We start from the raw sequence: 26,907 nt of genomic DNA, 5'->3' as shown, positions 1-26,907 counted from the left end.
CGCGCGTCCGTACCCGTTTTTTCATTTGGGTCTGCGAGTACGCCCACCGGTAGCCAGACCTATTTTCGACATATTAGTCCTGACATTTTCTCAAACACTTAGCAGGCAGGCCAGGGGAGCTCGCAGAGCGCGGGGAGGCCGACGGGCGAACTCGAATCCAATGGCGGGGCGGCACGGCGAGCGCCCCGAGCATGGCGCGGCGAGCGCGAGGCCGGGCGTGGCGTTGCCGGGGCCGGGTGCGGCGAGGCCGGGCGCAGGTGCGGCCAGGGTCGGGCAGAGCTGTTGCCGCTGCGTGGAGGAAGGCCGCGAGCTTGGTAGGGCAGCGGCAGCGCTGCATCCACTCCTCATATCCATCGACAGCGAGTGCGTGCTCCCGCCTCCGCTCCTCCTCCCACCGCGCTCCTCCGCCCGTCGCAGCCGCGGCCGCCGTCGGTCACCCGCTGCGCTCCTCCACCGCCACGGCCTGCACCACCGGCCCACCGACCGCCCGCCGCAGCGACCGCGTTCTTCTCGCACGCTCGACATGATCCTCTGCCGCCGTGGCCTGCATCTCGAGTCCTAGTATGGCAGGAAGTGTGGGTCGCTGCCCAATGGGTCTAGGCCGGACACGTGAGGGGAGGAGCTGACGAGGGCGAATGACAGGAGCTCTCAGTTTTGTCCGCCCCGGACCCATTTGCTGCCCATTTTTGCGCCCAGTTTAGGTCGGGACGGACACAAAACGGACAACAGGCGGACGCTGTGTCCGTTTGGGTCGCCCCGTTGGGCCAACTTTTATGTCCGGATGACCTAAACGGACGAATTGGGTCATCCCATTAGAGTTGCTCTTAAAACTCAAGGTGGCCTCCGGCGAGATGGTTCACATTCCTGGTCGCAGCACGCACGCTTTACTGTTAGGTCGATCACTAGCCCTAATAGGGTGCAGGCTCGCCGGCCGGCATCGTGGCCGGTTGCCACTGATGGTCCCGACCATATAAAAGGATGAAAATCATGTACGCCCTTTATTTTGCCAATTAAATTGTTACAGTTTCCTCCTCTTTTTTCCAAGAGTACGCCAATGACGAACCTAGTTTTATTAAAACCGGAGTACAAGATAGCACGGGTCCGGTTTAAATAACTACAGCGCACTCAAACATACATGCAAATAACAATGACAGCACAAATACCTTGAGCATGAGGCTTCTTTTATACTATGAACTTATTTTTGCATGGTTTAGATCAGCAAAAGTTAAATGTTCATAGGAAATTAGCTACCTGTCACTACAAAGCACCGCTCCCTGTAAACTATAGCTCAAAATCCATACTTGACAACACATCGCTATATAAGGCTGTCTTTACCATGAGAGTCAAGCATTAACATGTCTTTAGCACTTTGAAAGTAAAAATTGCTAAAACTATTTATGTCTCCCTCCTTTTCCGCGCCTCCACATCCTGCCCTGCCAATCACACAAACACAGAAGCCAAGATTGCACCGTCAAAACCAGAAATGTACATGGGAGAAAGATATTCTGATTAAATGGAGTAAAAATATGAACATGATCCAAGGAAAACAAACTAAAGCTAACACTGAATGCCCTGCTTCGCAATACCAACAGTGAGATCAACAACACATTTTTATAGAGTTTATTGCGAGTTTGCGACCAGCGCTGCGTCTGCAGGCTCAATCCTGTAGCCACATTCATAACCAAGTCAGGAACTGCATCACAGAATCAGGTGGCGCCTACATTAAACTTGGAAGCCAAGAAAAATGTTAGGAAAGTATCTTAGGAAGCTTGCTATCATCCATGTGCCAGAGCCATGAGTTGATCGCGAGATCTTATGGGTTTCACCGCTAGCCTACCCCAACTTGTTTGGGACTAAAGGCCTTGTTGTTGTTGCTGTTGTTGTTGTTAGGAAAGTATCTTAGGCTTCCATGTTAGTCAAATTTGGTTCGTTTTCCAAGGTACGTAGCAAGCCTATAAAGAGGAGGTAGCCTGTATTACGAGATTATCAATCAATAAATAACAAATTGCCCCAAGCTGAGAACTAAAAGCCTCTAGCGACACATCTGGGGAGGAGCCCCGACATGTCCCTGAGGGCAAGCCTTGTTATCCCATTCAATCTGATCGCAACCCCCATTGCTATCTCCACCCTCGCGCCTACCAACAAGCACACAACACAAACATGTAGCACCATGGCTGTTTTCAACAATCAGTGTAGATTGAAGTGATAAGCAGTGGCATGAAGACAGCAGAACATTCTGTTAACATGTGCACGAAGCCATATTAGATCTCTGAGTCACTCAGGGGCGGAAACAGATCAAATTGGTTTTACCACATTCATGTCCATATTTGTTAGCTAAACACTGATATGGTTACAAATACAGGGCAGACGAAAAATTCAAATGATACCTATGTGATTCATTCGAATTCAGACATACCCCTAACATATGCAATCAATCAATGCAATAGGGTGAACTTAATCAGCTGACGAAACAGAAATGGTCTCTAAATCCAAAAAATTCCTAATTGATTTGGCATCTGATACAAAGCGGATAATACAATTCAAAAGAGGGAAACTAAACCAAATTCGCATCCATTTTGTCTTGTCACTATCTTCGACAGTGAAACTACTATTCAACAGAATACTTAACCCAAATTCTAATCTTATCAAATTTGCATGTAATATAATTTGAATAACCCATGTTCAATTAACAACTCTAACGCGAGTTGCACAGTGCACAACACCAGCCTCCTCTGTAGTTAGCTAGTACATGTTGATAATGAAGACAGAATACTAGGGAAGAACACACTTATGGAAAAATATGCAGCGATGTTTTGCTAAGGCTAGACATTTGGATGGGTTCACATAAGGTAGTATCTTTGCAGTGATATAGAGAAAATAATCACAATCGAATACATACACATATTAGAAGCTACCTGGGTAACGTATTGCTCACCTATTCAAGTGTCTTCTTTGCAAGGGAGCGAAGGAACATGATAAGTGGTTTCTTTGCCCTGGAAAGCTTTTTATCAGATCCTTCTCCACTATCTTTATCTCGCATGCTTTTTTGGACCTCTTGGACTATCCTCACAAGTTTCCGTAGTTCCTGTTGGTAAAATGTCCGTGAAGCTGAGTGATCCAAACATTGAATCATAACAGATACCCTTGAATTTCTTTAACCACAATATTTTGGGTGGTGAATACCCATCGTAGATGCATAAACTGCTAGGACTATTATAACTGACAGCCTGACATGCTGAACATAGTTTATGTTTGGGATAAGGACTTGGGAGGGGGGGGATACAATCATATTAGCAGTTACGATGGTGTTGGTTAGTTATGATTAGATTATACTTTGGGTCTGATCTCGTCTACATAAAGTGGGGAGCTGCACCTATTTTCTTTGAACAATGGAATAGATCGAGACAGCTAATCCACTATCACTGGTGCCATCCCCCTCAAATCGTTGCCACAATGGCCTGAAGCACAGCTGCGCATCAGGGAGGCATCCCTGTCATCGCGACCACTGCCACATGGAGTGCTGCTGCTACCGTGGAAGGTCTCACTGCCCCACCGCAGAAAGCCTCACATCAACCGATGTGTGGGGTGCTGCCATCACTGCAGACCTCTTGCTACTTGATGCAGCACTACTGTGAAGGCTGAATGCAGTGCTGTTGATGCAGTTACAATGGTGTTGGTTAGTTATGATAGTATGGGGTCATCTTCGCCAACATCTGCAGCACTACTGCTAAGGCTGGATGCAGTGCTGTCGATGCAGCTTCTTGGTGCACCACCATTTCTAGTTGATGCAGTGTTGTCACCTTCCCATGCTGTTAAGCTGCAGCCATGGGAAGCATCGCCACAGCATCCTGGTTTACCGCCGTTGTTGCTATTGAAGGCTTTGCCACCTAACTAGAGAAGGCATACCGTAGCCGTTCTCATGGGTAACTACTGCCAAGATGCTGGTTGCTTGGATGGGAAACTTTGGATAAGGAGAGACTATGACTATGCTTAGTTTTAGCCCAAGATTGCTCTACCAAATATTTGGTAAGCCGAAATTCTGGTCAAACTTTTGCTAGTCATGAGTTGGCCAACGTTGGGAAGAAAAATGAACTAAAGTGGGCAAAGGGGCATTGGCATGACAAAATATTGGTAACCATCCGCAGACACCAAAATTTTGTTCATGGGCAAAAAATTGGTAGGGTGTGCTTGCTTCGGCCACCATCCAAACATACCCTACAGGTGCACGATGAATTTGGCGAAAGATGATAGTCTTCATTGCTCAATGATTAAGGTAGTGACTCGTCTCTTTTTAGAGAGGAGGTTGGCTTCTACTGCTAGAATGAAATCTTAACAAATATGAATCTTCCTAATAATAGGATTTTATTCCTAGAGAGATTAATTGTTGCTAGGCTCAGTAGATCCAGTTTCCCAAAAAATATCAGCACTGACCCAAAACCTCATTTCTGATACTTCAGTTACATATCTTCCAAAAAAGGTTTTAGCATTTTATTTCAAATTATATTTGGCAAACTATACAGACTAGGCTATACAGAAGGTCCTTGTTATCTCATACTTCGAGTCAACACATGAACTGACACATTAGTCATGCTGTACATTTAAAGTATGTGCATATAATACCTGACGATCAAATTCAACATTATGAATCGCATAAACTTCATTGGTAACTGGAATGTCTTGGCAGATGAGGCCCTCAAACCATCTATCTGCAATTTCCATATACTCTTGATTTTCCTCACCCTATTGAAATTCAGAAATTCTTAACCATTAGTTCAGTGTTTACTATGTAAATCCAGTCATATTGAGAATATCAGAATATTGGCTACCTCTTCTTCATGAGGTAACTCCCCCACTTCCTCATCTTCAATCGGCATTGACTTGTCTGCCACTTCACTCAATAAGGCTTGTATCCTGCTTTCATCTCCATTCTTCAAAGAATGGATAAGATCTTCCATCAATTCAGGCTGTGCACCGCGAAGTAGGCTTCCTGGTAGAAACTGATCACATATTAACATAAAATAAATACTTCCTCCGTTCCTAAATATAAGTCTTTTTAGAGATTTCAAATAGACTACCACATACGAATGTATGTAGACATATTTTAGAGTGTATATTCACTCATTTTACTCCGTATGTAGTCACTTGTTGAAATCTCTAGAAAGACCTATATTTAGGAACGGAGGGAGTAGCAAATATACGAAATTGACCTTCAGAAGTAGTAAATTCATTACTTATTTTATTTATTCTTTTAGGGAAATACATAAAAACATATAACCTCCAGAAGCAGCTATTATTTACTGATAATGTCTTTCTGAGTGATTATTGCTTTAGTGATTTTGAACTGGTAGTGTTGTTTGAACTGTAGCCATAGCAACCAATTTTTGACAAAATGGTTGGGTCTCAATTCGGTCTGTAGCCAATTAACATGCCACATATCAGCAACCGAGGTCTTAACTTAAAAAATTATATAAAGGAGCCCATAAATCATTATGATCAAACATTCAGAAAAAACGATAAAAAATATTCTGAGTGAAGCAGCATATACATGCTTTTGGCCAAGTGAAACAGCACGTACAAGCCGGCTTGATAGATAAGATCAGAAAAGACGTGCAAGTATACGATCTAGCTAATTGATTATCCAGCTCACATAACACACAAGCATAGTATGCGGGGACGCTAGCAGGCTAGCAGCCAATATTTTGGCGGACAATTTCGCCTCCCTCGGCTCGCCCATATATTGGCGAGAACTGCATGGCAGACACCGGCTGGGCTGGAACAAACTGCAACCAAAACTCACAGGCGTGCCAATATTGTGGCAAAGCCAGCTTTTGCTCAAAACCAAACACACCCTAAATGCAAAAGACCATTATACAATAACCATCCTTCAAAAAAATGAGGTCATACATATTTCCTTGAGACTAAATGATTTACTCATAAAAACTTAGCATTACTAGCAATACCTCACATCTAAAGCCATAACTCAAAACGCTTAAAAACATCCATACACTGACGCCAAAATAGCATGCCTTAACCAAACCTCCCAAGTTCAAACTACAGTTAATCTTTCCTGCATGTTTCTGCACTTGTCTAAAAAGCATTACTTAGTTGACAAAGCTCAAGAACATTGGCCCGGAAACAACCACTAGAAAGTAGTGCTTTCCATGAGACTTCTCACTAGCAGCATCTATATGACTACATTACCTAGCACTTAGCAGTATCTACATGGCTACATTACCAATTTACCAAACTAAAGATTAAAAGCTTTTAACTGTTTAAAGGAAGGCATTCCGACATCTAAGAGTTAGCCTGCTCCCACAGTCGACATGAAATTGGAAACAACCAGTCAACCACACTACCACAAGACTGAAGATACTACAAGTTGATGGAATCCCTCAAATCTGGCATTCATTCTAAAATTCGAATAGTAATAGGACCCAATCTCCGTGGTCCAGGAAATGCAAGGGGTGCAAAAATGAACATGCATACCGATGTAATTGTACTGCCTCCTCCTTCCTTCGCGCACATCGGGTCCGAATTTCTGCAGAGCAATGAGCACACAGAAATGTCACTGATTTCGTGATTCAACACAAGCTCCTCATTACCAGAACAACGGGTGTACCTTCACCAGCATGAGAGCGTCCACCACCTCGCGCTCCAGCGACGCGGCCCTGGAAAAATAAGGTTCAGAACCAACCCCCCTCGCCTCAAAATCCGGCCAAAAGTAAGCGGAAGTGGGGGCTGCAAATGGGGGCACCTGACGATGCGCTTGATCTGGGGAGGGGAGAACTTGGCGAGCTCCATGCCCCACTTCACGGCGCGGCGGGCCTCCCGCTTCTTCTCGTTGCGGCTGGGCGCGCCGTCCCCGTCGTCCGGGTCCTCGTCGTCGGAGGGGAGGGGGGCGAGGGGGCGGAGGGCGCGCGTGTAGGCGCGGACGGACGACGAGCGGGGCGCGACGGAGGAGAGGAGGCGGGCGGGCCGGAGGAAGAGGAGGAGCGGGCGGCGCAGCGGCACGGCGGCGGCGGCGGCGGCGGCGTGCGCCATGGCGTACGGTTAGAGGGCTTGCAGCTGCTCGAGCAGTGCATCTGGCGGATAGGGTTTAAACTTTTCTGCTGTTGGGGTTTCTGGAAACCGGGGGAATTTGGTGAAATTTCGGCAAATTTGAAGATTGCTGTGTTGCGCTACCAACTTTGAGGAAAAGTTTGGGTTCTTTTCTTTCGCACTTTGTTACAGAATACACACCGTCATCAGCTCCTCTATAATTTTAGTTTTCTTAAATCTTGGCTTTATGGGCGTCGATGTTGTATTGGCGCCCAAAATGTTCATAAACTAGTTGATTCGTGATAGACATTGATAGTCACCATCTCAATTATTGAATAAGAAGCAACTTGATATTTTCGCTTCGGAAAGTAGCCAAGCGGTTAGCGGTTCTTAAAGTTTTTTCTTTGGTGGTTTAAGTGTGTGAAGAAACAATATATACTTTTGAGAAATGACAATTCATCTTGCCGCCTCTGCCATCTTGGTTTCACACAATTATAACAATAATGATACACTTACGAACATTTGGTTACAGACTGCAGTTTACGGACAGATCTGACATCGTTTGGTTAGCCCGATGAAAATCATGGTGGAGACGCAAAGAAAAGTCAGGGAACAGCAGCGCAACATGTCAACCTGTAGACTTCTCCCATAAAAATATTTTCGTAAGTGTAGTATTATTGCAATTATAATGGGTTAAACAAGAGGGGTATCATGCTTCGTAGAGGATTCAATCATCAATCGTTGTAATGAAATAGTAAAACAATATGAAGGCATACATGAAGACCTGACCCATAAGTCGGGCAGCAGGGTGACCATCCTGGATGCTTAGGGAGTCATCAACCCACGTACTATTAAAATCCAATCTACAGAAATAAGTCTACACAACGGGCCAAGAAAGGCATATAATCAGACAAATATGATCGGTACAACCGCAAGTTTACTTTGGTTTCTAGTCTCTCCCCTAAAAACATCCTACAATCTATTTTAAAACTTTTTTGGTTCTTTATTTAGTTTACTACTGGGTTAATTTCTATGGGTTAAGATGATATTGATTTGACATTATACTCCAACACCCCTTCCCCTCACGTCTATGCTTTTATGGAGTTATGACATGAGCAGCGGAAACGAGGGAAGACTGCAATTATTTATTGAATTTGCTGAGTTTTGAACCCTGAACCTCGTTGCAGTACGGCACAAGAGGCATATACGTGGACACAAATGGACAACAACAAATTTTAGATAAATTGTGAAAGGTAGGACTTGAACTCAAGTCAATAGGCTCTGATGCCATGCACTAGCCAATGAAACCAAAGGTCCGAACGGATGAAAAGGGCTAGGCAATCTGCATACACATTTCAACCTTCCTCTCATGTGTGATGCGGGAAGTCAACACATGAATGGACTCAAAAGTATGCCTCAAGAGGCCTATATGTGGACTCGGAGAGGAAACATTACTTTTAGATAATTTGTGGAAGTCGGGACTTGAACTCAAGACCTTAGACTTTGATACCATATTAAGCGTGCACTAGCAAACACATTGTATTACCATATTAAGCGTGCACTAGAATTATACACTAGAAACCACTATCAAGATATTTGTAGAACTCGTATGCTTTACACATATGGGCCACTATATTTAAGATATTAAAAGGTACACAAACGCACACATATATACTATAATTGATGTAAATGCCATGCGAAATCCATGAAGCTATGAACTTGTGTTTTTTTACATGTCTAACGACAAATAGCTTATTTTACAACATATTATTTTAATTTGGCATGGTGTGTGTATTTTTCAATGACAAACATTAGAAATGTATATCAAAGAACAATATAAGAAACACACAATAGTCAAGTTTGTACTTTTAAGTAAATAAATTATAAGCAAATATGAAAGTTTAGTACAAATATACGAGTCGAGAGGTCTTGTCAGTTGTCATCAAGACCCTAAAGTTGATGACACAACCCTCTCATCGAGCAGGATGGGGATGGTAACACGCTGCACTACATATTGTTGTAGGCTGGTTTCTCCTACATTGTAGGCATATACTTTTTTTGCCTTCTCACGACCCCTCCTGATAGTGTTTACTTCTGCATGCACCTGCTTATTCCCGAACCCGATTCCAAGTCCACACCTATCTTTATGGGCCAGAAGATAGGACGCAGCAATTCAGTGTTCGGGCTCAGCTGCTCCTGAAATTGCTAGCGTTAGTTCCAGTCTCGGTATTCCAAAAAATCAGTCTGACGTGTCTGAACAAAAACAACGAAAAAAAGGATACAACACGTATATTGTATGAAACAGTGCGTGTTTCGTGGGCCCAGGGCGTAAGAAGGGACGCCACGGCGCACGTGGTCTTCCTGGTCTGTCGACCAGAACGTCGCCCTTTTTGGCTGAGCCATGAAACAGATTTTTAGTACAGGCCACTCCCCACCTGCGGAGGCATGTGCTTGCTCCGACATGTCGACGATGGAAGGTGTCGCGCTAGAGTCCCTGCTAGATGCCGTCAACCGGTGAGTGCACCCTTCCTCGCTGGAGATCTAACGATTTCCGACATTTTTGCTCATAGGACACACCCGAAAGCTGACATCGCGTCCGCCACCGCCCATGGCCTTGACTTGTAGGTTTCAACTACGAATGGAGTTTGTTGACAGCCGAGAACATCCAGATTCTGTCCCTCTGGAGCTGGTACCGCCGCGTGATGCCAATCCTGCTGCGCTGGCGAACTCAAATGCTGGATCCGGGTGAGGGCAACAAGTCAGTGGCGCAAGCCCGGTGATGCCACAGTGTGACATGCCCCGTCGAGGGAGCCTTCTTCGATACGGTCTATGCAACCAACTAGCAGGTCAAACCTCGAGGCACTGGGTTGGACAAAGAGCTATGCACTGAATTCTATTCCGGTTAACTGTACTTGATGAAATTGCCTAGAGGTTGCTCTGCTCTGCGATATGTGTTTTGCTCTCGTATTTGTACATACGTTTTCAGCACAAAAATAGAAAATTTGCTGGTTTGTGTATGATGTCCGAGGGTAACTATGTAGTTTTGCTTGGCCGACACTGATTTCAGTTGGGTTTTTTAGGGAGAATACTTATGGAAATACTTCGATTGAAAATTCAGGTTATGTATTGGGAGTGTGCCACCAGACAGAACGTCGTGTCCTTCTAGGATGAGTGCGTTAAAGCACTCAATTCACAAGTACGCGATGAGGTAAATCCACATTGTGAACTGATAATCAAACGGTCAGTCTTTTACTTCTTGTTCTCTGTTCGCAACCTCACAACTATGAATTATGTTTTTTTTGCACGGAACTGTGAATTATGTTGATTCTCTTAGGTTATCAGAATGATCACTGACATGTCTAAAGATCAAACATGTAAAGGCAGCTATTGCGGAAGGCCTGGTGCAGCACATTGCCATCGGGGATGTGCCTGAAACAGTTGAAGGGGAAAATGTTTGTGTCCATTGCATCTGTTGTGCTAAATATTTTATCCTAGAGTAATTCAGGTTAATTTTAGTTTGATGTTGTCCCTTAACAAACTTGATGTGCAAGTGCCAGCAGGTTCCAATCAAGCTGATGGTTTTCTTTTGATACTTTGGGTTTAATTAATTAGGAAGATCGATGGCTCAAAACAGGTGTTCATGTGCAGAACCAAGAAGCAGGGATGAAGAGGTGTTAAGAAAGAGGAACTCGCACGAAAAATTCTGAATCTTGAAGGCTCATTTGATGTAATTAATATTTTGAACTGTTGAAGATGATATGTTACTTTTGGCTATTTATCTGTATTTGGAATAATTATTCATGGTAAAATTTGTGTTTAAAATAATTGTCGAAGATGAAATTACATGGGGTTGAGTTTGTGTGCTTAAAATAACTAGTCACAGCAAAATCTAGATGTGTATAGCAGCTAGTATGCAAAGTTGATCATATCAGCTTCTAAAATTGATACAGCACAGACTAAGCAACACTGCATATTGGCCTTTTCTGACAGGTGTTTGTTGTTCAGTTTATAGAAAAGTTCGCCAACAAAATTATTCTGTGGCAAGCCTATTCATCCGTTGCTGGAAGTCTTACCAGCTAGCGTGCATTAGCAGCGGGTAGCTAGTTGCATACTTGCATAGCAACAATCATTCTACACAAAGCAGTCCGCATACGTCGGCCTGGCACAACAGGCGGCAGATTAACTCGCGGACGTTGCTAATCCTGCAATTAGCGCTTGCGGACAGTGCGGAAGATGGCGGACACGTTGCAGACCTGTTCACTTGCATCCTGAATCGCGAATGTGTTGGAGCAATAATCACGAAATTGCTGCACCACAAAAAAAATGGCTCTCCTCTCGAGCGCCGCTCTCCCACCCACCGCTCTCTGCCGCTCCGGCGGGCCTGCGACCGCGTCCCCGGCCTTCGTCGACGCGGTCTCCGGGTGTGTTCTTCCGTGCGTCGCCCTTCAGGACGCTGCTTTTTGTTGGAAATATGCCCTAGAGGCAATAATAAATTGGTTATTATTATATTTCTTTGTTCATGATAATCGTTTATTATTCATGCTAGAATTCTATTGATAGGAAACTCAGATACATGTGTGGATACATAGACAACACCATGTCCCTAGTAAGCCTCTAGTTGACTAGCTCGTTGATCAATAGATGATTACGGTTTCCTGACCATGGACATTGGATGTCATTGATAACGGGATCACATCATTAGAAGAATGATGTGATGGAAAAGACCCAATCCTAAGCATAGCACAAGATCGTGTAGTTCGCATGCTAAAGCTTTTCTAATGTCAAGTATCATTTCCTTAGACCATGAGATTGTGCAACTCCCGGATACCGTAGGAGCGCTTTGGGTGTGCCAAACGTCACAACGTAATTGGGTGGCTATAAAGGTACACTACAGGTATCTCCGAAAGTGTCTGTTGGGTTGGCACGAATCGAGACTGGAATTTGTCACTCCGTGTAAACGAAGAGGTATCTCTGGGCCCACTCGGTAGGACATCATCATAATGTGCACAATGTGATCAAGGAGTTGATCACGGGATGATGTGTTACGGAACGAGTAAAGAGACTTGCCGGTAACGAGATTGAACGAGGTATCGGGATACCGACGATCGAATCTCGAGCAAGTATCGTACCGATAGACAAAGGGAATTGTATACGAGATTGATTAAGTCCTTGACATCGTGGTTCATCCGATGAGATCATCATGGAGCATGTGGGTGCCAGCATGGGTATCCAGATCCCGCTGTTGGTTATTGATCGGAGAGTTGTCTCGGCCATGTCTGCATGACTCCCGAACCCGTAGGGTCTACACACTTAAGGTTCGATGACGCTAGGGTTATAGGGAAAGTATGTACGCGGTTACCAAATGTTGTTCGGAGTCCCGGATGAGATCCCGGACGTCACGAGGAGTTCCGGAATGGTTCGGAGGTAAAGATTTATATATGGAAAGTCCTGTTTTGGTCACCGGAAAAGTTTCGGGTGCTATCGGTAACGTACCGGGACCACCGGGAGGGTCCCGGGGTCCACCAAGTGGGGCCACCAGCCTCGGAGGGCTGCATGGGCCAAGTGTGGGAGGGGACCAGCCCCATGTGGGCTGGTGCGCCCCCCACCAAGGCTCAAGGCGCAAGGGAGAGTGGAAGGGGGCAAACCCTAGGCTCAGATGGGCCTAAGGCCCACCTAGTGGTGCGCCCCCCATCTCTCCCCCCTTGGCCGCCCCCCTAGATGGGATCTAGGGCTGGCCGCCACCCCTAGGGGTGGAAACCTAGGTGGGGGCGCAGCCCCTCCCCTTCCCTTATATATACTTGAGGTTTTGGGCTGCCATAGACACGATTCAATCTCCTTCTTGGCGCAGCCTTACCCCTCTCCCTCCTCGTCTCTTGCGGTGCTTGGCGAAGCCCTGCTGGAGTACCACGCTCCTCCACCACCACCACGCCGTCGTGCTGCTGCTGGATGGAGTCTTCCCCAACCTCTCCTTCTTCCCTTGCTGGATCAAGGCGTAGGAGACGTCACCGGGCTGTACGTGTGTTGAACACGGAGGTGCCGTCCGTTCGGAACTAGGATCTTCGGTGATTTGGATCACGACGAGTACGACTCCAACAACCCCGTTCACTTGAACGCTTCCGCTTAGCGATCTACAAGGGTATGTAGATGCACTCTCCTTCCCCTCGTTGCTAGATTACTCCATAGATTGATCTTGGTGATGCGTAGAAAATTTTGAATTTCTGCTACGTTCCCCAACACTTCTGCCCGTCTCCGGAGTGGGTGGATCGAATCTCCGGCCGCATCTTTCCCTGTGTGGCATTGAATGCAGTTGAGGGAGATGCAGCCAATCTGGTAAGCTCTGCTGTCGCTCCGCCCTCTCGTTCCGGGCATCTGCTCCTTGGTCAGCCAGGATGCGCAGCCTCGCCCCTCACCTCTTGGGCGGCGGTGGCCGCTCTGAGCAGGCCCGCCTTAAGATCCATTATTGTTGCCCCTGCTATGGCGATCCCCTCTGCGCCTCCGATGCGTTCGGCGACGGCCTCTGGTTCCCAGCAGGCACGCGCGTCTGTGCCTCGTCAAGAGTGCCGCCTCTCCTCGGCTGCTGCTTCTAAGCGCGCCATTACTCAGGAGGAGGAGAACGTCCATGAATGGGAGACTGCTTGCTCTCGGCGTGCCCGGCGTCTGGCCAGGCGCCAGGTGGATCCCCCTTCGCAGCGGCCAAAGGATTCGATGTGTGCCCGCTCTGCGGCCGCTCAGGCATTCAAGCTCCGCTTTGGCAATTGCTGCTTCCGCTGCCTTTCCCCGCACCACAAGTTCTTTGAATGCCGTGACCCTTCCATCTGCTACACTTGCAAGCGGAGTGGGCATCTAGAGCGCTCCTGTCCTGTTCGCCTTGCCAAGGCTCGCTCTTGTTCCACGCCACCAGTCTCGCCTCCGCCGCCCTCGCTGCCCCAGCCATCGGCCGCCGCCGCACCCCCCCTTCCGCCCGCCCCCTGGCCCCGGTCGTGCGCGGTGTGCCGCTGGTGGCTGTGCCTGCTCCTGCTGCGATGGAGTACATCCCTGGTGCCCCCGAGCGGCGACCAGCCATGTCAAGCTACACCGTGGTCAGCACGCCGGCGATGGAAGATGAAGCTTTTCGCCCGAGGACTCTGTCGTTGCTGCTCACTGCAACGAGTGACTGTTCGGGCATCACGTCGGACATGGTGGGAAGGGTGATTGAGCGCGATCATCAGTTCCCTCTTCGGGACATCTCGGTCGCGCCTTGCTTCCCCGAGGACTTCATCATCACTCTCTCTGATCGTGTCCAGCGCGATCTTGTGTACGAGGGGCGCTTCATTGAGGTTGCTGGGGTCCGTTTTCAGTTGCGGCTGTGGTTTCCGCCTCTGGGAGGCAACAAGATCTGGAGGTTCTACTGCCGGGTTGCCATTGACCGCCTGCCGCTGAATGCCTGGGACTGGGATAGCGTCCAGGAGGTGATCGGGAAGGACTGTCGCTTGGACTTGATTGAGCGTCAGTCCACGACCAAGAGGAATAGATCGGCGCTCTTTGCTTGGTTGTGGACTTGGAATCCTGACAATATTCCTCGGGCTTCTGATTTCAACGTGCTACAGTGCCCAGATGTGGTCAGGTCCCGCGAGTCGCTGCCGGAGGGTGTGCCGGTGGAGGAGGGCAAAGAGGGGCTGGACTTCCCGGTGCTCATTCACTTGGACATTGTCAAGGACTACACGCCCCTGCCGCCGTCCGACTGCGACTTAGAGTGGCCCCACATATACACCCACAAGGGTTGGAGGATGGGGGTCAAGGATGGTGGGGGGCGTGCTAGAGCTGTTTCGTCCGCAAGTTCTTTCCATGGCGGCCGACAGAGCGATGATGACCATGATGATGGTAACGGTGGTGGCTTCAGAAAGCGGGGCAAGAGGGGTGGCGCGCATAGGTGCTTCTGGAAGGGCGTGCGCGACCAGGCTCAGTGCAGGGGCGCTTCTGCTTACGCACCGGCGCCGCGCCGGCATCGCAACCATGGAGCTGGGTCAAGCAGTTCAATGGCGGCCTCGCCTCCCCCAGATGGTTGCCTGCATGCTGGAGTGAGGATGCTGTCTGAGGCGACATGCTCTCATTAGCTGCCTGAAACAGAGCAGGGGAGGACGTTCGTCTCTCCAACGTTGCAAGTGGTTCGTGAGCACTCTTCCACGCTTCCTGGGGGACAGGCCGACCAGCTAGGAGCAGATGATGAGATCAGTCATGCACAAGGCAGGGCTTGCCCGCCGGCCGGCCTGCAGTCCCCGGGCTCCCTGCGGTCCCCTCCATTGCCTTCCCAGGATCTGGTCGCTCGGGCGTTGACGAATTCAACCCTTATAGCTGAAGATGCTGCCCTGGACCGCCCATGCTGGAGGGCTGCTGCCGATGGCCTCATGCCTCTGTTCTCACCCCCGCCCATGCAGCAGCAGTCTTTTGCCGATGCCGCTTCCATCACAGCTGCCGGGGTGTCCTCTTGGTTCGAACAAAGCCACAACAGCTTTGAGCTGCCCCCTCTGCCGCCCGCGCTCAGCCACTGTTCGCCGTCAGTCTGGGATTCAGTCTGGGAGCTGGCGCCCGCGAGCGCGCCACCGCTGACGACTGTTTGGGATCCGCCTGCTTTCAAGCATGGGCCTTGTTGGCTTCCGAGTTGGGCTGAGGCGTCCCTCCCTGTGCTTAAGCCTAATTGGGCGGTCGGTCCGGAGGTGGTTTTTGGACCAGGCGCAGCATCCAGCACAGGAGGGTCCGATGTGCTTTTTGGGCCGGGGCTTAATTCTAACACACATAGCTCCTACCTCCCGTGCTCTGAACCTTGGCCAATGAATGATTGTGGGCAGTTTGAGACAGTTCAGCAATCCATCGAGGAGCAGCGCGCGCGAAGGGCTCTAGCAGACGCAAACCTGTCCGGGCCTGGGCTCGTCTCCGCCATCACGGATAGGATCGCTGGGCTGCACATTGATGATTAGAGGCGGTTCATTGGAAAGATTGCGGCCCTCTTGTCTTCATCCATCTTAGGCCCCCCTCCTGCTGCTGCCACTCCTTCTCCTCGCAAGTTCAAGAAGAGGCTTTTGGGAGTCGTCAAGGCCTCCCGTGAGAGCACTAGACTCCAACATTTGCGCTCCAATCTGTCCTCTTCCAAGCGCTCCCAAGCTATAATTAGTGTCAAGCTCGGCTTCATCAAGCGCCCCGAGGACTTCAACGATGACACGCTGCTGGCTTACTTGCAGTTCTTCCGCGCGCCCATGCCACCTGGGAATGTGGCCAAACTGGTGGAGATCGCGGGCTTGGCATCTCCTTCACAGCTGCGCCTCCCCGACTCCGAGCTACAGGCCATTCTGGAGGAGGTGGCGGGCAGTGTTGCCTGAATCACTTCCCCTCCCTGTGTTGTGTTGCAGACCTTTTAGTTCTTATGTTTTGCTTCCATCTGAACTTTATGTCATCTGTTGGTGTCGCCCTTTTGGCTGCCGGGGGAGGCCTTGTGCTCCCTGTGTATCGTTCCTACCTTGGCCTGCTTTGGCCAGACCTTGCCTCGTGGCTTATTTGGTTTCCTCATGAGTAATCCTCTTTCCCTAGCTAGTTGGAATGTGCGAGGCTTGAATAATCGAGCGAGACGGGCTGCAGTTCGCGCCATGTTAGAGCAACTCTCCTGCTCGATCGTTTGTCTGCAGGAATCAAAGATCGTTGCTGTCTGCGATGCCGACATCCTTGAAATCGCAGGACCTGCGTTCGACCGCCACGCGGCTCTCCCGGCGGATGGCACCCGTGGGGGGGTCCTGCTCTGCTGGCGTTCGAGCAGTTTTGTTGCGTCTTCAATTACTGTGCGCAATTTCTCAATCACGGCCACGTTCACTCCTTCCGGTGCCAGCCCCCCGTGGTCTCTTACCACTGTTTATGGGCCTCACGACTATGATCATAAGCAGAGTTTTCTGAATGAGCTGGCGGAGGTGCACAATTCCATATCAGGCCCATGGATCGTGATAGGAGACTTCAACATGATCACGGATCCTAGAGATAAGAACAACGACCAAATTTGCCGTCGTTGGATGAACAAATTCAGTCACTCGCCGAATAGGTCTAGTCTTCATGAATTGCCTCTGATTGGAAGGAAATTCACATGGAGCAATGAACAAGATTCGCCTACCCTTGTGCGCCTTGACCGGGCCTTCGCGAATGTTGATTGGGAGCTCCTGTTCCCTGCTGCTAAGCTGCTCCCGCAGGCCTCCTCGGTTTCGGATCACTGCCCGTTGTTGCTGCGGAACGATGAGATTCTGAAAACCAACAGGAGGTTTCGCTTTGAATCTTACTGGCTGTTCATTGATGGTTTCAAGGAGGTTGTCGCTCAATCATGGGCTGTTCCAGTCGGTGGTAGATGCCCCATTGCTGCCCTGAATTTCAAGCTTTGGCGTCTAAGCAAAGCTTTGCGTGGATGGAGCAAATCCACTGTTGGTGACATCCATAAGCAGATGCACCTGGTCAACGAGCTGAATCTGCAGCTTGACGCCGCGCAGGACTACAGAAGTTTATCACCAGAAGAGCGTGACCTCCGGGCTAAGCTTAAATCCAGATCGTTGGGGCTCGTGGTGCTACTTAAAATTAAGCTTCGTCAAAGGAGCCGCATTTTTTGGTTGAGGGCCGGTGATGCCAACACGAGGTTCTTCCAGCGGAAGGCCAATGCACGACATAATCGAAACACGATACATGTGCTACATGGAGCGAATGGAGCAGTCTCCAGTAATGTGGCCATGATAGAGTTGGCTCATCAACACTTCCTAAACATCTTTGGGACTGCTCAAAGACCCACTGCGGCGCTTGATTGGGATGAGTTGGATTTAGATCATGTGGACCTATCAGATCTTGAGGGTGAATTCTCCCTCGAGGAGGTTAAGCAGGCCATAGACGACATGCCGTCAGATAAGGCACCAGGGCCGGATGGTTTTTCCGGAGGATTTTTTAAGCATTGTTGGGAGATTATTAGGCTAGATGTGCTTGTGGCCCTGCATCAGTTGCACCGAATGGACAGTAGAGGGCTGGCCCAAGTAAACAAGGCTTTCATTGTGCTCATCCTGAAAAAATATGGAGCGGACAACCTGTCGGATTTTAGGCCAATCTCTTTGGTGCACAGCTTGGTGAAAATTTTCACTAAGCTGATTGCTCGGCGGCTCGCTCCTAAGTTGCATGAGCTGGTTGATCACTGCCAAAGTGCCTTCATTAAGCATCGTTGTATTCAGGAAAACTTCCTCTATGTCCAAAACACAGCAAGGTACCTACACAAGACTAAGAAGTCGGCTGTTCTGCTGAAGCTAGACATCGCCAAAGCTTTTGACTCCGTCTCTTGGGAATATATCCTGGATATGCTACGGGCCAGAGGGTTCGGGCAGCGTTGGCGAGAATGGATTGCTATGCTCTTGCGCACATCTTCTTCGTGGGTACTCATAAATGGTCAGCAATCAGACGACATTCTCCACCGTAGAGGTCTAAGGCAGGGAGACCCAGTCTCCCCATTCTTGTTCATCCTTGCAATGGATCCCCTCCAGCGCATGATGAGCCTGGCAACTGAGGAAGGGGTGCTGTCGAAGTTGCCTGGCCGTAGACGCCTCATGCGTTGCTCCTTCTATGCGGATGATGTCGCGCTTTTCATGAACCCTTCCGAAAGTGATGCGCGTATGGTTAAGCTGTTGCTCGACTGCTTTGCCAATGTCTTTGGACTACGCACTAATGCTAGCAAGAGCATGGCTCTGCCCATCCGTTGTGATGCTTCGGCGCTGTCGCGCATTCTGGCGCCGCTTGGTATTCCAATCCAGCAGTTCCCGACCACGTACCTTGGGATGCCCCTGTCGCTCAGAAAGCTAACCAAAGTGGATCTGGAACCTCTGGTTCTCAAATTTGGGAACAAGCTACCATTATGGAAAGGGGGTCTGATGGCAAAAAGTGGGCGACTTGTACTGCTCAAATCAAATCTCGCTTCACTAGCAGTCTATATGATGACAGTGCACCGGCTGCCGGCTTGGGTCCTCAAGCGCATGACACAAATTTGTCGTGCTTGGCTCTGGACCGGAGAGGATACATGTGGTGGCAGCCACTGCAGGGTGGCCTGGAGCCTGCTGTGCCGTCCAAAGCACTTAGGTGGTCTGGGAGTCATGGACTTTGGCAAATTTGGCCTCGCCTTAAGGTTGAGATGGATGTGGCTGGCATGGCGCGAACCGGACAGGCCATGGGCGCAAGGCCCGCTTCCATGTGATTCTGTCGAGCAGGAGCTTTTCTCAATGGCCACCAGTATCACCATTGGGGATGGGCGCGGACCAATTTCTGGAATGACCGCTGGTTAGAAGGCCATTGCCCCAAGTTGATCGCGCCAACATTATACAATATATCAATGCGGAAGAACCGATCTGTCAGGGAGGCGCTGACAAATGAAACGTGGCTTGCCGACCTAGCCAAGGGATTGACGGAGCATATGATCCCCGAGCTGACCGCGCTCGCAAGCTTGCTGGAGGCAGTCCAGCTGCAGCATGACCAACATGACACGATTACTTGGAGACTATTGCAGGATGGCAAATACTCTGCCAGCTCGGCATATTTGGTCCAGTTCGAGGGATCGATACCCATGGATGGTTATAAGCTTATTTGGGCTGCATGGGCACCTGCAAAATGCCGCTTCTTTATTTGGATTGCTATCTTGGGTAAAATTCTGACGGCGGATGCTCTCCTTAGGCGTGGATGGGAAAACAATTACTTTTGCCCCTTCTGCATGAGGATTTAGAGACCCCCTTCCACCTCATTGTTGACTGCTGGTGGTCCAAGGATATCTGGAATTCCATTTCCACGCTCGCTTGCTATCCTTCTCTCAATCCTGCAATCTGGGATGGATCCTTCGGCCTCAAAGACTGGATGACCAGTTACGTCCATCAGGCAGCGGATGGGCGAAGGAAAGGAACCCTGTCGCTTATTCAGTTGATTGCCTGGGAGCTGTGGCGAGAGAGGAACAGGCGAATATTTCAGCAGGAGACACTACCGAAAGCGGCTCTTGTTCGCATGATCAAGGATGAAATTCGCCTTTGGAACATGGCTGGTGCGGGCATCCCTTTTGATCCTGGCTGAGTAGTAGCTTTCTTGCCTCGCTTTCTTTTCTTTCTTCTTGGCTGTTCTTCTCGGCCTGCCCTTCTCGGGCTTGTCTTTGTATCTTGTTCCCCTTCTGATCAATGAGTTTGGCAGTCAACTGCCAACATTCAAAAAAAAATCACGAAATTTACGGAGTGTGATTAGACCTGAGCTAGGATTAAGATCGTGTTTGGTTCATAAGTCTTAGGATTTTTTTTAATCCCAACTTAAAAGTCACTAGTTCCTAAAAAGTCCCTACCTGTTTGGTTTCTGAAATTAAACATGGACTAAAAGGCCATGTTACAACTAAAAGTCTCAAAAAGACTCTCCTTGAGGGTCTTCTTTCATAAGTCTCAAATATGTTTGGTTTAGATGGGACTAAAAGAGACTTTTTTAAGTCCCTAAACAATAAGTCTCTGTAAACAAACACCCCCTAAGTTTTGACTTCCTTGGGATCCATAGATTTTTTTTAGACAACTCACAGATGAAACTAGGTGGGGTCGTGAGGAAGACGATGTGAGCCGGCTGAGGTGGAAAGCCTGTACAGCAAGGCCCAGGAAAACATTAGGGCCGTTGGCCTTTCTTATGGATTGGGACGGCGCTTCCCCAACAAACAACAATAAAATGCGGCGGGTCTGTTTTTATTTTTGAGCAAATACGCGAGATATACGGGAGTGAAATATTAGCTAGCGCTGCGATCTCGAGGTAAAGCTATGCCTGGGATATCGGGAGCACCTGAGCCCGTGCTAAGAATCAAATTTTCGCAGAAGATGGTTTAATTAAAAATGTAGATATAATAAAAACTAGTGTTTGAAAACAATAGTTCACTCATGGTCATCTACGAATCACATATATGGTCCTATCTACATTTCTATTAATTCAGTCTATGTACTCTCATATATTGCTCATTCATGGTCACAAAGGTTGTAGTTTTGGCTCACGTATGCCGACCACACTGCTAAGAGTCAGGCTCCCCTCAGGGCGCAACTGATGTGGTGATAGCATAAGCTTACGCCAGACACGTCACCACTAGTGGATGCTATCCAGAGTGGTAGAGAAGATGCACTACTGGTGGATCCATGATGGGCCGACTCCGATGATGGATCTCAGCCATCCTCCCAGAACCGACGAACCATGCCCCAGACTTTGTTCTCGTTGTCTGAGCAGACGACCGGCTCCTATTTGATGGAACCGGACCGACCAGACTCATATCTAATGTTAGTCATGTCGGATATAACCGAAGACGTCTGGAGAGGAACTGGTGTGTGTAGGGGGGTTTGGAGTAGATTGAAAATGCAGTGGACGAGAAGAATGGCTAAAGTTTGGTCCAGGGTATATGGGGAGGGGATTTTGCCCAGGTGGGCTGGTCCGATGTATAGGACGCGTCTGGTGGCATCAAAGTCGTCCCACATTTTTGTTGGATACAAGAGGTGCGCGGATAGCACAAACATTTGGACCGAGTTTGTTGGGTGTCTACTTTTTATCCGGATTATCCGCATGCGCATTTAGAGCATCTCCAATAGCTAAAAAGATTAAATGATAAATGCCACACGTGTGGCACAAAACAATCCGGCGTTGATGTTTTTACAGTTAAAGTTGCCATCTAAAAAGAAAAAACAAACCCTAAAAAACTTGCCATCCAAAAAGAAAGTTGTCATCCTCGCGTCACTGAACTTGCCATCAAAAACATTCGAAGTTGCCATATGTTCGTGTCACACGTGTGGCACTTATCAGGATCCCAAAAACTCCCGCAATAATCACCTATTGGGGCTCCCCACTAGCATTTTTCTGTTTATTTGCGATGAACGCTCTAGCAAATCCCCAATAGTCCAATTCCTCGGTAGATAACTTGACATCTAGGGCCCACTTGTCAATCAGTCGACGATGGTGTGACAGTGCTCCAGTGGCGGCGGCGGCGGTCCAGTGGTGCTTCGGCGATGGTCATGTGGACCCCCCCCCCCCCCCCCCACACACACACAGGAAAAGATGGTTGTTTTATTGATGATCATCAATAATTTATTGCGGAAAGGGAACTGTTGGGACGCGGAGTATTTGAAAACCGAGCTTACATGCTCTCTAGTGAACAATAAAATCAAAAAATATATTTTTAAAAATTAAAAGAAAGATCGAACAAAACTTAGAGATCATCTCCCCTCCCCATAGCAAGAGACAAAAATGCTACAGTAGCAAGCAACCGCAGCAGCAGCAGTAGCGCAGTTAGTGCCGATCCGATGGGGAAAAGAAAGCAGAGAGAAAAGCGCACGAAAAGAAAGCAGAGAGAAATGAAACTGCCCTGCTGCTGAGGCCGGCCTCCTGGCGATGAGCCCCCGCCGCCGCCCCCCCGTGCTCCCCCTCGCCGCCCTCGCCGTCGCCTGCGCCTGCGCCGCCGCCCGCCCCTGCGCGGCCCTCGTCCGCCTCGGCGCCGCCTCCTTCGTCGACGCCCCCGCGCGCTTCGGTGAGCAATCGGGCCCCCCTGTCCCCCTCCCGCCCCCCAAAAAAACCCCTCTTTTCTGAGCTCCGTCCGTCGGCGCAGGGCCCCGGGTGACCGGCGACGGGATATGCGGGTCGCTGCGCGCCGCGGAGCCGGCCGACGCGTGCGCGCCCATCAGGGGCGCCCCCGGCGGGAGCGGCGGGATGGCGTTCGTGCTGATCGCGCGCGGGAACTGCAGCTTCGAGGGCAAGGTGCGGGCGGCGCAGCGGGCCGGCTTCGACGCCGCCCTCGTCCACGACGACGAGGACAAGGCCAGCCTCTACTCCAGTGAGTGCCTCTCTCCCCCTCTCCCCTGCTGTGCTGATCTACTGTTTCAGCAGTATCAGTTCACTTGGACACTCGGTAGCTGGTTCTCTTCATCTGAAGCTAGCTTGAAACTAGGAGATGCGTACTTGGTGAATGGACTTGGCTTCCACTGCCTGCCAAGTTAGGATTCATAGCACACAGTTGGACTCGGCGGCAATTGGTTTGTGTTTCGGTGTGCAACTATACATAGGTTGAAATTGAACCAAACATCAGGCAATTGGTTAAGAAAATGTACTGTAGTAATTAAAGCTGTTTGTGCTGGGGTGTCGAAGGTGGACACTGACTTACAGCTCTCCCTGTTGGAGTTACACTCCCTGTTAGTGTTCTACTAGAAATCCAATGTCATATGACTAACTGTAAGTCAGTGGTACTTATTCTGACTTTCTATAATTTCAGTGACTTAGCTAACACAAGTATACGAATATGTTAAATACAACCGTAAAAGTTTTTGATCCCAAACAGACTCAAAGGATCGCTATCATGTTACATGTTGTGCCGTGCAATCGATATATGACTAGTGCTCACCTTCTCCTTCCTGTTAGTATGGATGAAACATGACAAAAGGCCCTGAGGCAATTACTTCTTAGGAACTTTAACTAGTCTTAAGAAAGGTGTTTTGTTCTAATTTGCTATCACTAGAAAGACATGGCTGAACTGACACTAGCATGCCATATAATTTACAAACCATTGAGGGGTGCTTTGAAGGTAAACAGACAGGTTCCTCATATTAATGAGAATGTCATTAATTCAATGTTAGGTTAAGTCAGGCTACCGACATTAGGACGAGGCTAAATGACTTTGTGCTAATGGTGTTCAGAAATATATTTTTGTGTTTTCATTTATTTAGTTCTTGTTGGAGATACTTTGCAGGATATTTAGTTCCTCCGTTGTCTTAATTTAGTGGTTGGTGATCCTGAGGGCATACACATACCTGCGGTATTCGTATCCAAAATGGCTGGGGAAACCTTGAAGAAGTTTGCCAGAGGTGAAGATGGGGAATGCTGTATAAACTCGTCGATGGATGAGACTGCAGGGACAGTGTTGGTGATGTCGTTCGTATCACTTGTTGTCATCATATCAGTTGTAGCTTCATTTCTTTTCGCTCGGAACTGCCGACTTTTACGCAATGGAGTTGATAATCGCCCACCTTACATCAAGAAGCATGTGGTGGAAAAGCTTCCTTCTGTGGTATATAAAGCTCCCTGCTCAAGTGGCAACAATTGTGAAGAAGCCTGTGCCATTTGTTTAGAAGACTATGATAATGGTGACATGCTTAGACTTCTCCCATGCAAACATGGTAAGAGCATGTGATATCTCAGTACTTGACCATTTGTTTATATGGCTGCTGCTTCTTTTGTTGGAAATGCAAATATATGCCAAATTGCCAATATGAGTGTCTATGAAGCTAGTTTAATGATTCAAGAATAAATTTACCACACATTGTTTTATGCTGAATGTCAAGATACTACAGATTTAAGATTAAGTTTCACAAACTACACTTTCCTTGGACCCTTGTTTGAAAACACCATACCTTTTTCTAATCTTGGAAGGAACTCACCTATTGGCCCTACATGGAAGGGATGGAAAAAGAGAATGGGTTATTACATTGAGCTAGTCTAGGCTGCTTGTGTGGCATTCTTTTGATCAGTGGCGGAGCTTGAAAGAAATCTCAGGAGGGGCAAAGCTGCAAAAGAAAAAAACCGAAGACGAAATCATACGTATACAACCAGCTAGATATTGCAAATATCAAGAAACTTTGATAATTATATTGATCTTCTCCATATTAAGCTTACAAAATACATTTCTAATGTTAATTATATATACCCCATAACAAAAACAAACTATACCAAACTACTATTTAACCATGGAGTATTGAGTTCACTACGGATCATCTCTTCGTTTCTTTGCATGCCTAAAGTGTAGAAGAACATCTTCATAGCTGTACCCTGATTTAACATCTTCTATAGACGTAGCATTGTCTTAATGATCTTCAAAGTAGAGAATGCTCGCTCGGCACTCGCTTGTTCTTATTTTTGCTGGATGTGGTTACTGTTGCTCAAATTCCAGCAACAATAGAGGCTGAACATGTATTGATTCGGTTGGTGTTGGTTCATCAGCTTTACATTCAACTGAATCATCTATGTTTCTTTTAAAAATGCATCAATTATTTTCCCATTAAGCACTGCCTCCTTGTGTAAAGGACATTTTCTATTCAGCACATAATCCATTACCTAATTGGAAATTTCCCCAACAAAGAAAGAAACTACAGAATCAAAATACTCTAAATTTCCACAATTTCCAAAGAGCCAGCGAGGACAGTTTGCGCCTGGCGCCGGTGTTGCCTGATGCTGTTTGCGGTGTCGATGATATGCCGGCAAGGCACAGTTGCCGCTGGCTAGTCCGCCGGTGCTCCGCCCCTACACTCACGCATTGGATGTCGCAGGTGAATCGCCAAATCGAGTTGGTCGCTGGCTTCGTTGGGTCGCTTCGTTCGTCTCCAGGATGCGAGAGCAACGTTGTATATAATATAAACTGGGCCGTGTGGGATGTATTCCTGGAGTAATACGTAGGGGTAGTAAAAAAATCCTTTTTGCTGGGGGGGGCGACCGCCCAGGTTCGCCCCCACGAAGCTCCGCCATTGCTTTTGATGTCACTGCTAGGAGGGGCCGGATCTAAGTTCCACCCCAGATTCAAAAGGAGTAATTTTGTGAATCAAGTGTTACAGCTTGATCTTAAAGGCGCAGTTTTCTCACATTTAGCCAAAAAAGGAGTGTAGTTTTCAAAAAATGAATCATTATGTGCCTCCCTCTGTCTTGATGCATATTTTGATTGGTCAAGACTTTGACCAACAATTTACTTAATAAATATGTGGTTTGTTTGAGACAGAATCACAATCGTAAGTAAGTAGTTCTGTATACACGTCACATAGACTGCACTAATGGACTAATTGTTGGTTAAACCCTTGTCTTAAACAATCAAAATCCGCCCTATATAATACATATCCAGACAGATGGAGTAATGCATAAAAACCACAATTGACTAAGGGATTTTTTTAAGACCATGTTTGGCATATTTGTTTAGCCATGTCGCATGACAAAATCTAGTTTAGTATCCCATATTTGTGTTGCACAATTTGAAGTGCTCATGCGATATCCCATGTTTTACATAGGCAACATATCTACAGTTCAAAATTTGTCGCTCATTCTTACATAGGAATACTTCCGTTTCATGTTAGAGCCAGGCAATGATTTCCATTGTCAGCGATTATGCTTGAAACTTCTCACTTCTGATAATTCCCTAACTATCTTGTGGTCAACAATTTTCCTACAGAATTTCATGTGGAGTGCATTGATCCCTGGCTGACAAAGTGGGGCACATTTTGCCCGGTATGCAAACTTGAAGTAACCACAGGTGAATAAGCAGGCAAGCTAGGAGTAAATCTCAGGTGAATAAGCAGGCAAGCCTCCGTTACTGCATACAAGTAGTGCTCGGCGGCGTGGCGGTTATATCCAAGTGTGCTGAACTGGTTGATCTGTTGGCTGGGTTTGCAAGATAGATCAATGCCGAACATTTTATCATGAGGATGGGGTATGGGCTGCAGTCTGTGAGACTGGGCCCGTCTTAATACCCGGTAGAAGATTGCCTTATGTCGTTAACATTGAGATGAATCGTTTAATTGGGGTGTAGTATGTGGAAGCCATCTTGTAATTATATGTTAGAAGTTCAATTGTTTCTTTCCCATGCATTTCGTGTTTCTCCTGAGTGGGGTGTGGGGCAGTACTGATTTGGTCTTTCGGTTCCTGGGACCCATTTGCCCGTGGTAAATGTAGATGTGTGGTGTACTGTTGTTACTGATCTTGCAACCAAGTGGCTCGTGAAATTTCCAAGTTCACACTGGGTCTGTTCTGGGGTTGTTTAAGTCTGTGACTTTGTTCCCGGTGTTGTAGTTGGCGATTCAGCTGTGCTGATGGTTTAAGGAATACAAA

The 26,907-nt window shown here is 47.9% G+C and overlaps 2 protein-coding genes across 3 annotated transcripts; one reads left to right on the top strand and one right to left on the bottom strand.

Moving 5' to 3' along the window:
- Positions 1-1,160: 1,160 nt before the first annotated feature.
- On the bottom strand, positions 1,161-7,101 carry LOC125535345 (UPF0307 protein YE3790-like). 2 transcript variants are annotated; one of them, XM_048698396.1, is made up of 7 exons: positions 6,755-7,101; positions 6,620-6,668; positions 6,487-6,538; positions 4,827-4,987; positions 4,621-4,740; positions 2,936-3,085; positions 1,161-1,433 (listed from the first exon to the last, which is right to left on the bottom strand). In XM_048698396.1, exons 1-6 carry the CDS (start codon positions 7,039-7,041, stop codon positions 2,936-2,938), a joined length of 819 nt encoding a protein of 272 aa, XP_048554353.1. In that variant the 5' UTR covers positions 7,042-7,101; the 3' UTR covers positions 1,161-1,433. The 2 variants fall into 2 exon arrangements, with proteins under 2 accessions (XP_048554353.1, XP_048554354.1); XM_048698397.1 differs by having other exon boundaries at positions 1,161-1,428.
- Positions 7,102-22,356: 15,255 nt separating this feature from the next.
- LOC125535344 (receptor homology region, transmembrane domain- and RING domain-containing protein 1) lies at positions 22,357-26,813 on the top strand. The gene is made up of 4 exons (XM_048698395.1): positions 22,357-22,579; positions 22,658-22,882; positions 23,823-24,218; positions 26,252-26,813. Exons 1-4 carry the CDS (start codon positions 22,444-22,446, stop codon positions 26,338-26,340), a joined length of 846 nt encoding a protein of 281 aa, XP_048554352.1. The 5' UTR covers positions 22,357-22,443; the 3' UTR covers positions 26,341-26,813.
- The last annotated feature ends 94 nt before the right edge of the window (positions 26,814-26,907 follow it).

Source organism: Triticum urartu, chromosome 2 (assembly GCF_003073215.2).
Source record: "Triticum urartu cultivar G1812 chromosome 2, Tu2.1, whole genome shotgun sequence".
NCBI classification, from domain to species: Eukaryota; Viridiplantae; Streptophyta; class Magnoliopsida; order Poales; family Poaceae; genus Triticum; species Triticum urartu.
Note: the sequence above shows the minus strand (reverse complement) of the source record. Positions and strands in the feature narration are given on the sequence as shown.

Bases quoted from the DNA above. Each gene is read 5' to 3' on its own strand.
- LOC125535345 (XM_048698396.1), bottom strand. From the start codon at position 7,041: ATGGCGCACGCCGCCGCCGCCGCCGCCGCCGTGCCGCTGCGCCGCCCG. The intron at 4,988-6,486 runs GTATGCATGTTC...AGTTTCTACCAG, and splicing joins GAGGCAGTACAATTACATCG to GAAGCCTACTTCGCGGTGCA. The intron at 4,741-4,826 runs GTAGCCAATATT...GAATTTCAATAG, and splicing joins AGTTACCTCATGAAGAAGAG to GGTGAGGAAAATCAAGAGTA.
- LOC125535344 (XM_048698395.1), top strand. From the start codon at position 22,444: ATGAGCCCCCGCCGCCGCCCCCCCGTGCTCCCCCTCGCCGCCCTCGCC. The intron at 22,883-23,822 runs GTGAGTGCCTCT...GTCTTAATTTAG, and splicing joins CAAGGCCAGCCTCTACTCCA to TGGTTGGTGATCCTGAGGGC. The intron at 24,219-26,251 runs GTAAGAGCATGT...ATTTTCCTACAG, and splicing joins ACTTCTCCCATGCAAACATG to AATTTCATGTGGAGTGCATT.